The 17,250-nt window shown below is 35.8% G+C and overlaps 1 protein-coding gene across 1 annotated transcript; it reads left to right on the top strand.

Annotated features, from left to right (window-relative positions):
- Window positions 1-6,120: 6,120 nt before the first annotated feature.
- On the top strand, window positions 6,121-13,051 carry LOC121297823 (cerebellin-4-like). The gene is made up of 3 exons (XM_041224336.1): window positions 6,121-6,922; window positions 8,678-8,794; window positions 10,646-13,051. Exons 1-3 carry the CDS (start codon window positions 6,629-6,631, stop codon window positions 10,841-10,843), a joined length of 609 nt encoding a protein of 202 aa, XP_041080270.1. The 5' UTR covers window positions 6,121-6,628; the 3' UTR covers window positions 10,844-13,051.
- The last annotated feature ends 4,199 nt before the right edge of the window (window positions 13,052-17,250 follow it).

Genomic DNA, 17,250 nt, shown 5'->3' with positions numbered 1-17,250 from the left:
TGTCATTTGCATTTTGAAGGAGAATTTCTGACCCTAAAAGAAAAATACATGGAAACCCAAATTTGGTAAGTATAGCGTGAGATAAAGGTGAAACTTATTTTTTATTTTTCCATGGAAACCACGCCTATGTAACATTTTATCTACGGCTCCAAAGCTTTGGAACAGTTTCCCCTAATCTGTAATTACAGCTCTCAATAACAATTTAGACTCACTTTTAACTTGGGATTGTGTTTGACTTCGAACAGAGCCCAGTATACATTTTTTGTATTGCCCCTCCGCCCCGCACAGCTGTAAAATTGACACAACAGGGCACCATTTTCAAACCGGATTCCTTCAGTTTCTGGAAGCAGTTCATGTTACAGAATCAGAGAGATAGATTTCGAAGCTGCAGTGCCCTGCTATCAGTTTATGGTCAATTATGATTTATGGGTGACTGTTTACAACATTCTTCTTGTGTTTGCCATTGATGGTACGTAGTACCTCATTACAAACTAGACCAAGAGCCCAATGCAATGAATCTTTTCAAAACATTCAAGCAATAAACAATGGGCACGTGGAAACAATCCTGCATGCCTGCCCTTAACTAACAAGCCATTTAGACACAACTAATACTAACACCAGCATTCACACGTTCCTCTTAATAGGCACCATAAAGAGTGGGAATGGACAGGACATTACCCAGGAATATAGGAATAGGAAGTCAAGGTTGTAAATACACTGAACATACATTTTACATTTAAAGGGTTGTCTTGTTACTCTAATCTTAAAATCACATTTAGGGGGTTTAAAAAACAATTACATTTCCTTGCGATCTTACAGCAGATACATGCTCCACTAATTAGAGAAACACAATATTTGAAATAAAGCTAAGCTATTTTAATGTAGGTTATGATGGAAAGTTGCACATATATTTAAGTGTCATGAGTGGAGTTTGAATGTGTACTGGTACATATACTTTTAAAACAAATAGTCATTTAAAACATACCTGTTTACACGATTTGTGCATACATTTTATCATGTGCCCGGTCTATCATAATGTGAAAGACCTTCAGTTATATTTGTTACAGTTATTCCATGTCTAATAAAAAATATCAAAATGTTTTACATATTTTGACAAAATATCTCATCATTGTTAATCGCTATGATAAGTGGTACAGGACTTGCACTCTCTTATCTGAATTCTTGCAAAATAACTTTGTCTCCACAATTTAACTAGTTTTATTTCATTATTGGTTTTTTGTTGTTTGTTTATTTTTGCCATCTGATGCCTTGAAAATAAAATGAACCATCTCAATAGACCCGTATCTTGAAACAAATAAATAAATAAACGTAAGTCTTATAACTCATTAACCAAGCATACTCTGTTAATCCAAATGGGATTCCACTAGATCAATACTTGCAAAAAATGCATTGCTTTTTATCTTTCTTGAGGACCAATTTCCTATATTTGTTATGTATTGTCCCTGGCATATAGTGGAAGCACTGCATGTCCCGATGTATCTTGAGAAACACTTATCCAATCCATATGGACATTACTCAGCAGACGTTCCTTGGAGTATTAGAATCTAGGTCATGGTGACACACTCTACAGGTTATGGCTTGTGGTTGGTTTTGCAAATGGAGTCTATATTTTAAGAAGCAGCTCCCTGAACGTTATGAAACTTTCATGTGCATTGCAAGCTGTTCAGTATACAGTGAATGCAGGTCACAGGGTGACAGTTCTTTCTTTTTATATCTTTAAAACCCCTCATTGAATTGTGATGAAACATGTTCTGCACATTGAGATATTCAGGAATTGCATTATGCTTGCATACCTACATGCAATTTCTGGTATTGCTGTCTCATTATGCTAACAAAGGCCATATCTTAGGTGCCAACATTACATCTTTGCACAAATGTCAGGGTCAATCTTTTTTTTATCATGATTTGTGGGAAATTCATCATTTTCTAATTTTAGGTATTATTTATTTTTAATAAAATGTGAACGTGTTTCTAAGAGGCAAACAGCCCAGGCCTGTATTCAATCTAAGCTATGGCAACGTTGTAGTCCTTACAAAGCATAGAAATGGCTGCGCCATAAACTCTTATTTAATTCAGGCCACAGTCCCAATCATATCTAATCCTCTGTACCTGTTTCCTGTGTATATCTTTTTCATGATGCCATCTCTTCCTCTTGACCGAAGGGTCTTGATTTGGCCATTCAGGTCCAGTTAGATGTTCCAGCCATATTTCACATCCAGATGCTTGAATCGCTGATATATAAGATACTTAACCATGTTTCATGATGCTTCAGAAAAAAAAAAAAAAACATTTTATTGTCTTTGTGCCTTTTGGGGGTTTAGTTGTCTATGTGTTGCTGTCTTTGCCAATATTTCTGCATGTATATCCTATCAGTAGCAACTTCTACAGTGAATACAAACAGCCTCCAAAAGAGCAATCGTTATTTAAACATATTACAAAATAAAATGAAGGCAACTGTTTATTAAATAATAAATAGTGAGTGCTGTGCTTCTCTTCACTGCTGTTTAAACTAATAAATCAATTCTATCCTTCTAATTGTAGTTTATACAAATTGTTTATGCATTCTGGGCTAGATTTAACCAGCTCTTTGTTCATTATTAGCATGATGTACTGAACAAGAAATGAACAACCCAGGGGCAAATCTAATACAAAACTAAGGCTTGAAGACTGATGTTTAAAAAAATTACAAAACATATAAACAAAATACAAATGGGCATACCATACCGAAATATTATAGACTATTCCAACGCAAATGTTACAAAATATTTAAAAATAGAGAGCTTTTTGTACAGCATTTATTATTAAATTCACTATGGTTTTCAACACAAATTCTATAATAAATGTTTTACGAATGCTCTGTTTTTTATTGATTACAAGTAACACATGTTGTCGTTTGCAGACGTTTTAGGAAACATAATTAATCTAAGGGGTGATGCTTGGACGCCAGAATCACTGTTGAGCCCTCTTGAGGTGTTGTGGGCTAGTCAACGAAACACCGAGGGTGGAAGGTGTCCACTTGAAGACCCCAAAGATGAACTCTACTAAGCTCAATCCAGACGGTTGTCATGCTGGGGAGACCGCACTGGGTTGATCCCCAGAGCTAGCATCGCAGCCGTTGTGTGTGTTGATGCGCTGGGGAGGCAAAATGAGCTGATCCCTGGAGCCAGACAGAAGGATATCTACATCATCAGATGGAAAACAATGCAAATGGATGGAGATGCAGATGGATCACACTAGTTTGTTGCAAAGCTACGTCTTAGTTGGTGCTTATCTTGGCGAGAGCCGAGTTCAAATCAGCATGAAGTCAACATCTACTCTCATGTAATGGAAATCATTTAGTGTTTAGGTATTAATTGGTTGCATTAATTGTTTGCATGTGCGCCCCTTGAACTATTTGGGTGAAAGACTGTGCTATATGTATTTCACATTATAAACAGACTGCATGTGAAAATGAAATGGTAATATGGGACGATATCAGGACTATCCCACTTTATAACACATTATATTCAGCACAGCAGTGCAATGTGGGAGCACTGTAATTAATGTTTTAGACATAACCTGTATTGAATGCCACTTCATTTTAACTTAAAAATGCTAAAAGTCTTAGAGTCTTACTTTGAGATCCACTGATATTAAAGAAACTATAGAGTACAGGCCAGTTCCTTACTGTCTAGAGTGAGTTCAGTCAAAAATGCAAGAAGCTGTTTTCCAGTTAGGTACAGATTTATATTTTATGAATGCAGCTGTACATAGGTGGGCTCTATAATGTATTTAAAACCATTGGCAATTCTGACCAATGTGTGTACGTAATCATTTTAATGAAATTCAAATTAAATTCTGGCACCACTAACTTTAAAGTGCTATCAATTAACAAAAACATTTTTTGCTACCAGGTAACCCCAGTCTCGGTGTATTGTTTAGTCTCTTGCCCCCATTGTGAACTTAAACCAACATTACTATGTCAACTTGTTAGGAAAGACAATAGGTATGAAATAAATAACTCTGATTAATAGTGATATACTTATGTATTTATATTATGGAAAATGTATATGCAAATTGTGTTCCAGAACAGAAAGGCAGTAATTGTTGTGGAAGGATACCCAGGTGAGCATTTCTCAATGATTACCATCTGCAATGTCCTGCTGGGAGAAAAGGAATACACTGAGAATCCTGTTCTCCAGAATGGCTGTGTCTTCATCACATCTGAGGCTGTTCCTCCTGCAAAATCAGTAAATCCTGCGAAAGTCTGTCACTTGTGTTTCAGATCTGCTGTTCCTACCATGACTGGAACTGGCATGCATGATACAGCATGGACATGATCTTAGCATGCATGGAGCTAGAATGGACCATACAGCTTTTACATATACAATACAGTGTACATGTCAGAGATTCCATTTACTTTTATACATGTGTGCATCCCCTTTACACAGGTGTGCTAAATATTATAGGTGTCACTATGTATAGTTGGAACAGCTTAAACGTATCTAGTAAAGAAGTCCCTGATTTTTCACTCTAGTTGTACCAATTTGATCCCTAACTACTGAGTAACAGTGTTGGTATATTAAAACAAAAGTATTTTTAAATTATACGTGAAAAGATAGTTCTTTTATTAATGTATTGATCTAACTGTGCTTACACATAGCATGTCTATGGCAGGCAGCTTCTAAAACATTGTATTTGCAATAAGCCACTATGAATGATTGAAAACCACAAAAAAAAGTTAAGGGGAAAGAACTAAGAATGTGTCATTTGTAATGTACTTCCTCATCACCACATCTGAAAAAACAACTTTATTATGCTAAATATATAAGAAAAAATATATTTGAAGGTGTCACAACTTCCTAACTAGCTCCTACTTGTTCTATCATTTTTGTGTGAATCACAGTACATAGTGTTGACAGATATATAGCAAGATGAAGAACTCCCGTTGCACAGCCCATGGGGAGCCATTGTTTTAATGAGTACCTTCATGTTTCCCAAAGGCAGCGTTAATTACTTTAGAGAGGAGACACAAACGGAGAATTCTGCCCTTGGATTTGCAGGATCCCCACATTTCAAGGGTTAAAGTTCTTTAATTATGCTATCTATTAAAGCTATGCATGAATCTTAAATCAATAGACACACCAGTTAAGCAACCTGTCTAACTCATTACATCCCTGTTTACTTTTTTTTTTAATTAACAACACCTAATTTACATAAACACAATAATGTAAGTTTAAAGGCTGCTATTAGATTGTATAGCATAGATTTATCTATAAACATTTTAAATGTATGTCTCATCTAATTAAGAAACCAATTTTATGCTCTCCAAAATTGTGGTACGCTTATACGACATGAAAAGACAACCGTGTTTCGTGTATTGCTGTGCGGTATTATGGTCTACAGATATTGTTCAGAGGTTAAGCTGTTTTTTAAAGTTTTTGTTTTAAAACCAAACAAACGGGTTTCATGTGCTGTTTTTATACAATATGAATCGGGCTTGTAGGCTATAACCTGCACAATTTCTTTATTTCTTTATTTTTTTATGGATTTATTTTATTTGCAATTTATTTGCAACTTTACCTGGTTGTTAATTTTAAATCAAATGTCCTTATTAATGTCTACCTCCTCTAACAGTATCTGTAAGACAACTCTGCTAGTATAATGTTTTCTTTTTGTTGCTGTTTCGACAGACGCCTACTAATTTTCCTGTCCGGTTTGTCTCCTAACATAGCCCACAATTTCCCTTAATAATTAGGCTCATTATTTATTTATTTATTTATTTGTTTGTTTATTTTAATGTGTCGCATATGCTGTAACGTATTTAATAATTATTTAGTTACATATCAAATTAGACTTATGAAATAACTATGTAACACAATACAATTAGCTCAGAACAATGTAACAGCTCGTGCCAAATCGGTACAGTAAAAGATTGTTATTGGACACCTGTTTTAGGGATTGTCATTCTACAAGATTATTACTTATCGTAACTTTAAAGCAACCAGTAAATATATTCTCCATGTGACTTGTTCCAAACCCCCCCCCCCCCGGCCTCCCCCTTTTTTTTATACTATAAATAAAGCGTGTCATGTGATGTGGGAAAGAGTGCAGGTGCTTTGAGTGTACGTGAGAGCGAGCAAGAATAAGGCGCTGTTGGCGCTTATCTATAGGCACCAAAGAGCGCACATACAATATATTCTCAAGTAAATTAAAATGGAACTACATGACATAAGACAACGGGGAATTACTTCAAGAGACTCTTAACGTGCAAATACATTGGCAATGCGATCAGATACGGTAGCTCGGGGCTTGGCAGACTGGGAACGAGCTATCGGTCTGTAACCTCTGCAATCAATACAGCGTTACATCCCAACTCGAACAGACTCAGGGGAAATAATCCGATCTGGAAAAATAAATAAATAAATAAATCATGGCAACGTCAAATGTTTTGCTACTTACTTCTTGATCTCGATCATCAATAATTCACCTGTGAGCTTCGAGATACAGGAAGGAGATTTCCACGCACTGTTAAATCTATAAAGAAACCCGTATCCGAAGGTTTAAGCGTCCAAACCAAGAGATTATTGGGAAAACTGCAGTGAAGACCCGTTTCTGGTGTTTTACAATGTTCATTATTATATTCAGTAAGGCTGCGTTCACAATGCTGATTCTTCTGATTGGGTTGGCTTTGTATATTGAACTAGTAGTGGCTCAAAACGACACTGAGGCCATTGTTCTGGAGGGCAAGTGTCTCGTGGTCTGTGACTCCAATCCAGCAAGTGATTCCAAAGTGTCGTCTTCTCCGCTTGGGATCTCTGTCCGTGCAGCGAACTCAAAAGTAGCTTTCTCAGCAGTGAGAAGCACTAACCATGAGCCTTCTGAGATGAGCAACAAAACTAGAATCATTTACTTTGATCAGGTAGGATATGTTTATTTACGTTATAACATGAATACTTTGAAGTTCTGAAATTGCTACTTTAGCCTACAATACAGTACAATATAGTTTGCCTCGTTATCTTCATCTCTACTGTGGTTTTGGTGCAAAATAAAAAGCACAATATGGCTTTCTATTACTTCACACTAATCATTCCAATACAGCCGGTTTTAAAAATTCACTGTCATGATACTCTAGCCGTCACTTTAGGTTACAGTCTGTTTTCGTCCAGACTACATATTAATAATACATAATAATAATAATAATAATAATAATAATAATAATAATAATAATAATAATAATAATAATAATAAACACGTTGCCCATTTCTCACAGCGATGCGTAAAGTGCCAATTACGCATCACAGAACAGTTGGACTTGCGCTGACAGTATCTGTCACTAATCGTTGTTAACAACCGCAGTTGTCATTAAGACACTAAGTAATGTAACATTACGAATCAGAACAGAAATGAATTTTGCAAACACCATTTCAATTTGGGGGGAGAATCAATGCTTTTAATATCAGGGGTTACTATTGATTGATTTACACCTGCCTGCTTTCCTGTTAATCTCATTATACGTTTCTCATTTCTATTGATTTGAAAATGAGGGGTGGGAAGGGGTGTGCATGGAAAAGCCAAACTATTATAAGTAAGCATGTACCCCCCATAACACCCACCCCTTCACAGGCATGTCAGACAAAGCAGGGGTTCACATAACTGGTACACAGGCACGCATGCGGACCCATATAAAAAATGCAGACTTAGTTAATGTTGTTTAAGACTCAAATGCGTACCGTCACTATGTATGTACATAGTTCAAACGGGAGCTATACATTCCTAACTTAAAGGAAACAGCTTAATCCTATAGAGGTGTTAAAAAAAAAAAAAACAGCCGATCCGTAGGTCTCACTTTTTGTGCGGAAGGGCAGTCCTTGTAATGCAAATGCTTCCCTCGTGTTTATTAAAGAAAACCTGTTTCAAGCCAGATTCATTCACTGTGGGTCACGAAGACCAGGGCAAGCCATTTCTAGACAGCTGTTCAGTTACGCAAACACACCTTGATCAAGCTCTGTTCAGAAATAGATTGTTCTCCACATTGTTAAACTAGATATTTATTGTAGTGATATATATATTATATATATATATAGTAATATCTAATATATATATATATATATATCCTAATTATATAAATCGCAAACAAGTTTTGGACAATCAGAAAATTCTGCAAAATATAATATTTTCCGGAATAGAAGGAAAGCTTTTTTTTTTAAAAAAGAGAACTGTCTTGGCATAAGTCAGGTTTTTATTTGTTGTTGGACTTCAAAGAAGAGAAAGCAACCCATTATTTGCTGCAGTGTGATGAGAATAATTCAATTTCAATTTGATAAATGTTTTTCAAAGTACCAATACTGGTAGCTTGTAAACCAGCACCTAGAGCTACCATGAAGGAACATCTAGCATACAGTATGTTCATTTAAAAATGATTCCCAAAAGCACACCCTTCTATTTGTCTTGATCTATGCAAGCCTTTCGCAGGGGTAATAACACTAGTAAATATATGTTAATGTATGTATTTCCATTACTTTTTATCCTACTATTGAAATAATTGTCTGAATGCAGTGAATGCAAGCAAATTATGCCTGCAGGGAAGCTGCTTTAGCATGGCAATTTTAATCTTGTCTGGATGTGGTCTTTGTTATAAATGGTTTCAAAGCACTTTTGCATTTTTCTTCCCCAGATCCTTGTAAACATAGGCAATTATTTCACCTTGGAATCCGTTTTCTTAGCACCAAGAAAAGGAATTTACAGTTTTAACTTTCATGTCATCAAAGTATACCAGAGCCAAACCATTCAGGTACGTACGCATTTCTCTTGTCTTTGAATTCAAATTAAACAACCAACTGATTTTTACTTTTTTTTTCACCCTCTCTGGAGATACACTGTTTTAACAGATCTTTTCAGTACAGGGGTCCACAGTGTATTGTTTGGTAAGGTAGAGTATGTGCAGCTGCTGTCCAGTTTGTCGATTCGTTCAATGATAAAAAAAAAAAAAAAAAAAAAAAAAAAAAGTTTCAGAGGAGCACATGTGACTCTAGGACCACCAACACACAAACTTTCCATTGCTAAGGGTTTAAGATCATATCTGACTTTTGTCGTTGTTGTTAGTCTTTGAGTGGAAAATAGGGCAGGGTTCTATGCTTCCAATTCTGCTGCATTTCCACTGCCCAGTTCTCAGCTGCATGCTTTCATGCATTCTCCTGGAGCACCGTGCTCATGAGCCTAGTAAATGTGCCCAACGAAATTAGATTTTGACCTTCAAATCTGTGCTCTCTCAGCCTACCCTGAGAGAGCTTTATTAGCCAGCCTGGTTCTGACTTGGAAGAGCCTGCTTGCAGAGGGAGAGGAGGCACTCATTGGAACAGCACAGTGCTCCTCGAGAATTGTGATGGGGTTCACGGCAGCAGAAACACAGCTCAAGGCAGGGTTTGGAATGTAATTTTTTTATTTGCTATTTCATTGTGATTCTTTTTTTTTTTTTTTAAGCATACAGGAAGTTAAGGCAGGTAGCTGTTTCTCCTGCAACATTTCACACCAGACAGATTCACAACCTTAGCTGAGGTGAAAGAACCATGACAACTGAGCAGGAAGATTACTTGTGCTTCAGTGTGTAGATAGGCCTTCAGTTTTGAATCTAAAAACTCACACTTTTAAACAATGAAAAAAAGCATCCGTGTATTATTTAAAAGCTGACACAAGCTTTTTCTTTATTAATTAAACTTACATATTAATAAAATTAATCAAAATGCTGTTATGAATACAGCTCCGAGAGGAGTTTTTAAAAACTGCACGATTCATAATCTTTCATTTTATTAGGTTTCCTTTTTTAATGCATTGTATAATGAAAGGTACTAGTTTATGACATTCTTATTCAGACAGCTAAGTTCCATATCTTATTGTAAATTATAAGGTAACCCCCCCACCTCCACCCCCACCCCCCACAATGTCTCAGGCTGTGGCCTCCTGCTAAAATTGTCAGTACTGTGCTGTCTTGCTTTCGTCGAGTCCTTTTTAGTGCTAAACTGGTATTACTGGTACACCTGTAACGTGCTTTATAAATAATGAGACACAATATTTATTAGTCAATGTTTGTTTGTATATGCACAATGCAGGGTCTATAAAATTGATCTAAATACTGTCTTTGTTTAAAATGTTAGAAGGAGGCTCAGTCCTATCTTAATATTTAAACTGTTTAGATCCACCACTGTCTATCAACTGAATAGACACCTGTTTCTTTTTGTTTGTTTGTTTTTTTTTTTTTACCAGTGTTTTCAGTATGCCAAATTAATTATGATAAACAGTCAGAATACATTTTAGTGAAAATATGTTTGTTGTTTGTTTGGTGTTGAGATATTTTGGGCTGAATAACTTTTTTTTTAATAACACTGCGTTGTTAAGCAGATGTGGAGCTTAAATAAAGAAAGTGATTTGAGTGATTCATTTAGAGCTAAAAATGTTGCCATACATTGTATTTGTTGTAAAAACCATGTCACTCAGTGAGCGTTCATGGGGTGCTGTGTTTATTTCCCTAATGAGAATGGCATTCATTGAATAACTACAATACTGCATGAACACTCAAGGAGTATCTGCATATCTTAGTCTCATTGATGCTTGTAACTTTACCCTTTAAGTCTTTTCTGGTATCCAGGTAAATCTGATGTTAAATGGAAGACCTGTCATTTCTGCATTTGCTGGAGATAAGGATGTCACCCGTGAAGCCGCCACTAATGGAGTTCTGTTATTTCTAGACAAGGAGGATAAGGTTTATCTGAAACTGGAGAAGGGAAACCTTGTTGGAGGGTGGCAATACTCTACATTCTCTGGGTTTCTGGTTTTCCCCCTGTAAAAAAGGAGTGCTCCCCAAGCAAGCTCCATTCACTTGTGGTCTATTTGTCATCTCCGGTTAGTAAACTCTTCAATGTCAATGGATTTCACCTCTGAATTCCACTCCTGCACAGTGACATTGTATATCAGCTGGGAAGAATGTGACAAGAGAAAGAAAGAAAGAAATCTGAAAATGTGTCGGCCATTAATAAGACATGCTTGTTCTTCAAAATTACTTGAATTACATTTCTCCCATTGGCATTACCCTGTGGTTTGCTCAACTCAAAGCATCTTCCCTCCCTGATTTGGCTTTCTCTGAAACTGTAGTGGTAAGTAATTATGATAAACAAACAAAATTAATAATTAAAACAAATAAATTTAAGAAGGTATTATACATATGTTATAAGGTTTTTAGGTGTTTCCTGTACTGGAAACTCGTTTGCTTTCATGTAGCGAAAGCAAACGAGAAAATGAACAGAGATCGGTTGTTATGAAGTATAGGTTAATTATGAAAGAATGTAGTATAAAGTCACTGAGAAGTACCATAAAACTGAACATAAATGTGGAGCACTGCAGCTAGATGATGTAATACAGATGTAATTAAAGCAATAGAAATAAATTATTAATTTAAACTCAGCCCCATTCATTTCAGTGTGCTGGCACACCAAACTTTAAGTGCATATTACTCAGGCAACATAAAAGCCACCTATGTGGTTTCAAAGTACAGACCCGGCACTTTCCAATGACATATTCACTGTTGGTAAGCGGTATTGCTAGCCGGGGCTAAAATCACCTGAAGGTAAGCCACTTATCATGTGACAGGGGTCACCTGCTTAGGTTTCGTTGCGAGTCAATTACTGTAACTGATTACAGAATGGGGTCCTATCATTGAAAAGCTTAGATGCTCAGATATACCAAATGTTCCCGTGTACATAGTCCAGAGAGAAAACTACAGTATCCAGAATGCAATAGTACAGTCCTGTGAGACGCATCAGTTCAGTGGATGTATTTCAGTACTGTATCTCAAACAACACAAAGCCCAGTCAATCGGATTAGATATCTTCTGAAAGGGCAGACTTAGGCTCTTCCAGTGCCATTTGTCTTGGTTGCCTAGCTAGGTTGCTAGACAAGCTACAAACCAGAGAAAGAGATATAGTTGTGATTATGGTCATTTGGCAAAGGTGTAAATAAAACAGTTGTTTTTTCGCACAATTTTCATTTCCTATTGACGTTCAATGTTGCAGTGTTTTTTTGAGCCATCTATGATACAAAATCTGTAGTAGTGACCAAACATGATTATTATTATTTACATATATTCTCATCCCTACCACATATAATATGCCTGCACCTGTTGCAATTAATATAATACGAAACTATCTATGTATGTAGTTATCCAGTAGTTACACATACATAAATTAAAGCAGTGAAACACCGGTGGAAATAGGGCTGAGTTTAAAGAGTTTTTAACGCGAGATTCCTCAAACACTCCTCAAACAGAGTGTGAGATGTTTGGGTTGTGAATGCCATGCTCCAGTTATGTCACTGCATCCAGAAAAGCAACTCATGGAAACATCATGCAGTGCTGTGCAATAAACTGGCAGCAACTTCTCAAAGAGCTTTAGCGCTTACTAAAACTGAAGTCACTCTAAGGTACTATGTTAATTATGCCGACCAGAGAAAAACTTGGAGGATATAAATGATGAAGAAATTCTCCAAACTTCTTGGAGATTATAAGATGGAATCATAAAAAGATGGACACTGGGAAACTGATTAACATTTACTCTGTGGACTCTAATGCTCAAGAGGAGAGATTTATTGACCAGAGCAATGCAAGATGCTATGTTTTTTTTTGTTTACCACTGCACTGTCAAGCAGTGGACAATTAATTACATTTATTAGTGATATGCAACAATTGGGTCATATTGATGGACTAGTTTCTTGGATTAAATAAGAAATTGTTGTGATAATGCTGCTTGTGCCATTTTCTGCTGCTTTTAAATGCCTGCTTTTGGATCTGTTTGAAATGTGTGTGTTTGCTTTTCGTCTCAATAAAGAGCTTCATTGTGAAATACTTACCATAGTGAGTTTACTCATTTATAAATACTTTTGGCCACATACTGAGTAAACAGGTAGCTAGTTCTACATTTATCATTGTAATAATGTTTGGCTTCAATATGGAGCCATTTTACAGCTATGGCCAAAAGATTTGCATCACATAGACATAAAAAAACAAACCATCATTTAGATCTTTTATTTAACATCATGTAATCAAATGAACTACAAAATGATATCGCTAAAGCCTACCAGAAGCCGTGATAGTAGTACAGTATTTCATGTTAGATTTCAAAATGTCACATTTCTATTTTTTTTTTTTGTCAGTTTTTTTGTTCAGTATATAGACAACTACAAAGCAGTATGTAATTCAATATGTTAAAGTAACATTATTCAACTTTATCAAGCAAAATTAGTTAATTCTATAGGGTGACTTTTGGCCATACCTAGTAGACTAGACTATAGAGTGTGTTCAGTAGAAAACCAAAAGCGATCCAGTGAAAACCACTATGGGTTTGTGGCAGAGCAGAGCTCTGCCCTTTATAAATTGGTAGGGATGGGGTTAAATTTCCCTACCTGCCTGGGTTTATTGTGTTCAGGTGGCTGGGGTTGATTGGAGTAATTAATGATCAATCAGCACCCAGCCACCTGACATAAAAGGAGGCCTCAGCTTCCCATTAGAGAGGGGAGGGAGCTGAGGAAGCAAGCTGGTGTTTGTGCTTGCTGGTTTTTTTTTTTTTCCCCCTCATCCAGTGAAGGCATCGTCCAGCCTGGAAGCATTTATTTTTGTAAGTCTTGTTTTGTGTCTTTCTATTTGTGTTTAAATCCCTTTGTTTTGGCCCTTGTGCCCTTTTATTTTGTGTTTTTATTTGTAATAAAAGTATTATTTTTTGAACTGAAGTCTGTCTCTGGGCCTCAGTCCACTCGTCAGCGTGTCACAGGGTTCCTTCAAGTACATAGAGCTAACACAACAATTCCAGGCAATCTCTGAACTACTATTATTTTGTAGGTCTCAAAGTTTTCTACTCAAAAGATGCACACATTGTGCTAAACATGTACAGGATTTTTTAATTGTATTTTTTTTGCTTAACTACTTATGAACTAAATTTACCAAATCCTCCTTTCAATGTTCAGTGTCCACTGTGTCCCAAAGTTGTTTTTATTGGTTTTTCAAGATCTAAGTTTTACCAATAATATATTTTACTAATTGCCTAATTTGTAAGTGATGACATGCTGTGGTCTGAAGTAGTACACCCAGAATCGATCTTTTCTAATAGAGGATCATGAGGCTAGTTGAAAAAAGCTGCCTCACATTGAAGGTTGTCGTGCTTGAGTGACTGAAATTCGTATATTTCACAGTGTCCAGACTGCTTATCAAATACGTTTGGTGTGGTACTTTTTCAGTTGGTCTCCAACATGAATTTTGCAGTCAATGATAAATGTGGTAAAATGTAAACTGTATAGAAAATAATACGTACAGCTTTAGATTTATAGTCATGAACAGAAAAGTGCAATGTACATTTCTGTTGATCTAGTCGATTGCCACTCAGATCGAAAATAGTGTGAATCTTTTGGGAATACAAAACAAAAGTTACGGCTGAAGAAAATGAAAAAAAATTATCAGACAAGTTTAAAATGACATCCCATCCATTTCGATCAAAAACTCTGACTCATTCCACCAAAACCACACTTAAAAGTAGCCTACTTAATATGGAAGATGTGCTGCAGCTGAAGTACAATAAAAATGACTTGGCAGTGCTGCCACATGTCCAGTGTCGTTTCTGAAATTTCATTGTTATTGATAATGGCACTTTATCAAAGAAAGGCATTACCTGTGCATAACTGTCCTCCGCCAAATGCTGCAGCAGAAATCAAAGCAGCTTCCTAAATAACAAATCATTATTATGAATGGTGCATGGTGAACCACGTTCTTACTTTGAAGTCATGTGCATGAGGCATCTCCAAGTGCACATGACTTCAAAATAAAAACACGGCTCATGTCATCAGTTATCCAATAAGCACGGATTGATGAAACTGTTCTGTTTTTGAGATGTAATTATCTGCCTTCAACTCTGTCACATTTACATCTGTGGGGTCAGCTGCAGTGCTTCCATCCTGGAGGCTTGCCTCACTTCTAGGACTTCTATAAGAGAAGGAAGGTACTTTCAAATTGGAGATTTCTCAAATGACAACTTTCTGTGTGCACTAGGGGTGTACAACCCCTTTTGGTGGAGGGTTGCGTGAACAGATCCTTCAAATAGACTAGAATTCAAAGGAAAAGTTTGAAATCAGTGCTTCTAATTACTGTGTATTTGCATAGTAATTACATAGTGAATACATGTGTACTTAAAATAATTAGAATGTTATTATGCATAGTTACATTGTGCTTTTTACATGTTATATGTAAGTTGACACTTTTATCAGAAAAGGGTTAGGTTTAGAGTTAGGGTCAGTGGGGTTAGGGTTAAGTTTAGAGTTATATCATGCAAAATAATTTACACATTAAGTATATTGTAACTATACATAATAACATTGTAAGTACGTGTAAAGAAGTAGTATTTGCTAAGTAACTACTATGTAAATACACAGTAATTAGAAATACTTAAAGTATTACCAGAAATCTATTTATAAATTCTCATCAAATCTAAAATCCCTGAAACAAACTGATAGTTATACATGCATGGAATGTTTATGTGTATTTTTTTTTTTTAAATCACATATTTAAATACTACATTTTGCAATGTAAACTCAAAAAGTTCTGTAAATTGTGACAAACCTTTACAGGTCTGTAACAGGATAATGGTAATGGCAATTCAAATACCATGTATTCCAAATGTTGACTTTAAAACATGACTTTTTCATTTTCATTGACGAAATAGAAATAAACAAAAATGCTGCTTTATAGATGAACGGCCTTTGTCTCACATTTTTGTCTTAACTTGTTTGACTTTTGCATAGTACAGACATGGTTTGGATGAGTAAACATGACACATATACAGAAACCCAAGGAGATGGTCTTTAATAGTGGAGGCTTGAGTTACCATACATCTGAAGCTGGTTCAGGGGACAATTCAGGGTCTAGAATGCAAACTTAGTTAGCATATTTTAACTATTTAAAATCTGATATTCCACACATTGCTACTAGATATACAGTTCATACAAAAGAACAATCTGGCATTTTCAAATGCATGTTTCTTTTTTTAAAGTTTGGCATTGGTTAACATAAGGGCTGAAGTAATTAAAATATTGATTGGCCTTAAATTTAGAGAAAGGGAACGGGTTGATTAGGTTATAGGAATATTATAGATGTGTGTGTGTGTAGTCACTGCTGCTCCTGGTGTATTTCTCATCAGAAAAATGAATAACCTGTTTGCAAGGCATGAGATGGACATCTCATGTGGAGTGTTATTGTGCTCATAAAATGTTATGCCAGGAAATTGATAAGAAATAATAATAAAAACAGTACAATAGACTGCAATGACCCTGACATTACTATGAATTCTTACTTAACTAATTACACATCTATAGAAGGATGGATGGCAATGAGATTTCTGGGTTTATCAAAGCTGTTTGATTGGCTAGAGCAAACAATGTTTTAGCTTATGATTAGGACTTCTGATTTTCGTTTTTAACCGATAAAACTCGATAAAACACTCCCGATACAAAAAAAATATGAAATAGGTGGGTAGCCAATAAACACTGAAAAAACACCTGAAAAACTGTGGAAATAGTTAATCAAGTCACATTGACTTTACCCTTTTCCATTAAAAAATAAAACAATAATAAATACATTCCCCATTGCTGATAGGCAATGTTCTGCTGCCTGACTTGTATCTATCATTGATTCGTTCTGATTACTTTAAACCCGCCCCAACTGCTGAGTGACAGCACATTCCTACATTTCTATTGGAGACTCCATTTGTGAGATTTAAAACAAGATTACAATTAGGAGTGGAGTCTTGTTAGTGGGATTTAAAGCTGTATTATAGTTAAGATACAGAGGATTTAAAACAGAATTATGGCTAAATGTACAAAAATGCCTCCACACAAAAACCCCTGAAGAATGTGCTTGTGATCATAGGGATTTAGTTGTGGAAGACAGCAAAGGAAGGAAGGTGCAACTTAAGTGTGCAAGTACTGTCAAGTTATATTTTGACAGAAAATAAAAAGCTCAAGCATTTTGTAAAGTAACCGAAAACACTAATTTCATACAGTATATCAAAAACAAAAGCCCCGAAAAAAACGATTTACATAAAACTAAAAAATGGCTAAAAATAAGCACTGAAAAATGCAATTAATAAAACCCGAAAAAATAGAACTACTTATGATACTGTAAATCATAGAAAAATTTACCCCTGAACTACTATTAAACATAAA

The sequence above is a fragment of the Polyodon spathula genome, chromosome 23 (assembly GCF_017654505.1).
Source record: "Polyodon spathula isolate WHYD16114869_AA chromosome 23, ASM1765450v1, whole genome shotgun sequence".
Classification (NCBI taxonomy): Eukaryota; Metazoa; Chordata; class Actinopteri; order Acipenseriformes; family Polyodontidae; genus Polyodon; species Polyodon spathula.
This window is presented reverse-complemented; position numbering and strand designations above follow the sequence as displayed.

Excerpts from the sequence above, each read along its gene's own strand:
- LOC121297823 (XM_041224336.1), top strand. The coding sequence starts at position 6,629 with ATGTTCATTATTATATTCAGTAAGGCTGCGTTCACAATGCTGATTCTT. Across the intron at positions 6,923-8,677 it reads GAATCATTTACTTTGATCAG|ATCCTTGTAAACATAGGCAA; the intron begins GTAGGATATGTT and ends TTTCTTCCCCAG. Across the intron at positions 8,795-10,645 it reads ACCAGAGCCAAACCATTCAG|GTAAATCTGATGTTAAATGG; the intron begins GTACGTACGCAT and ends TCTGGTATCCAG.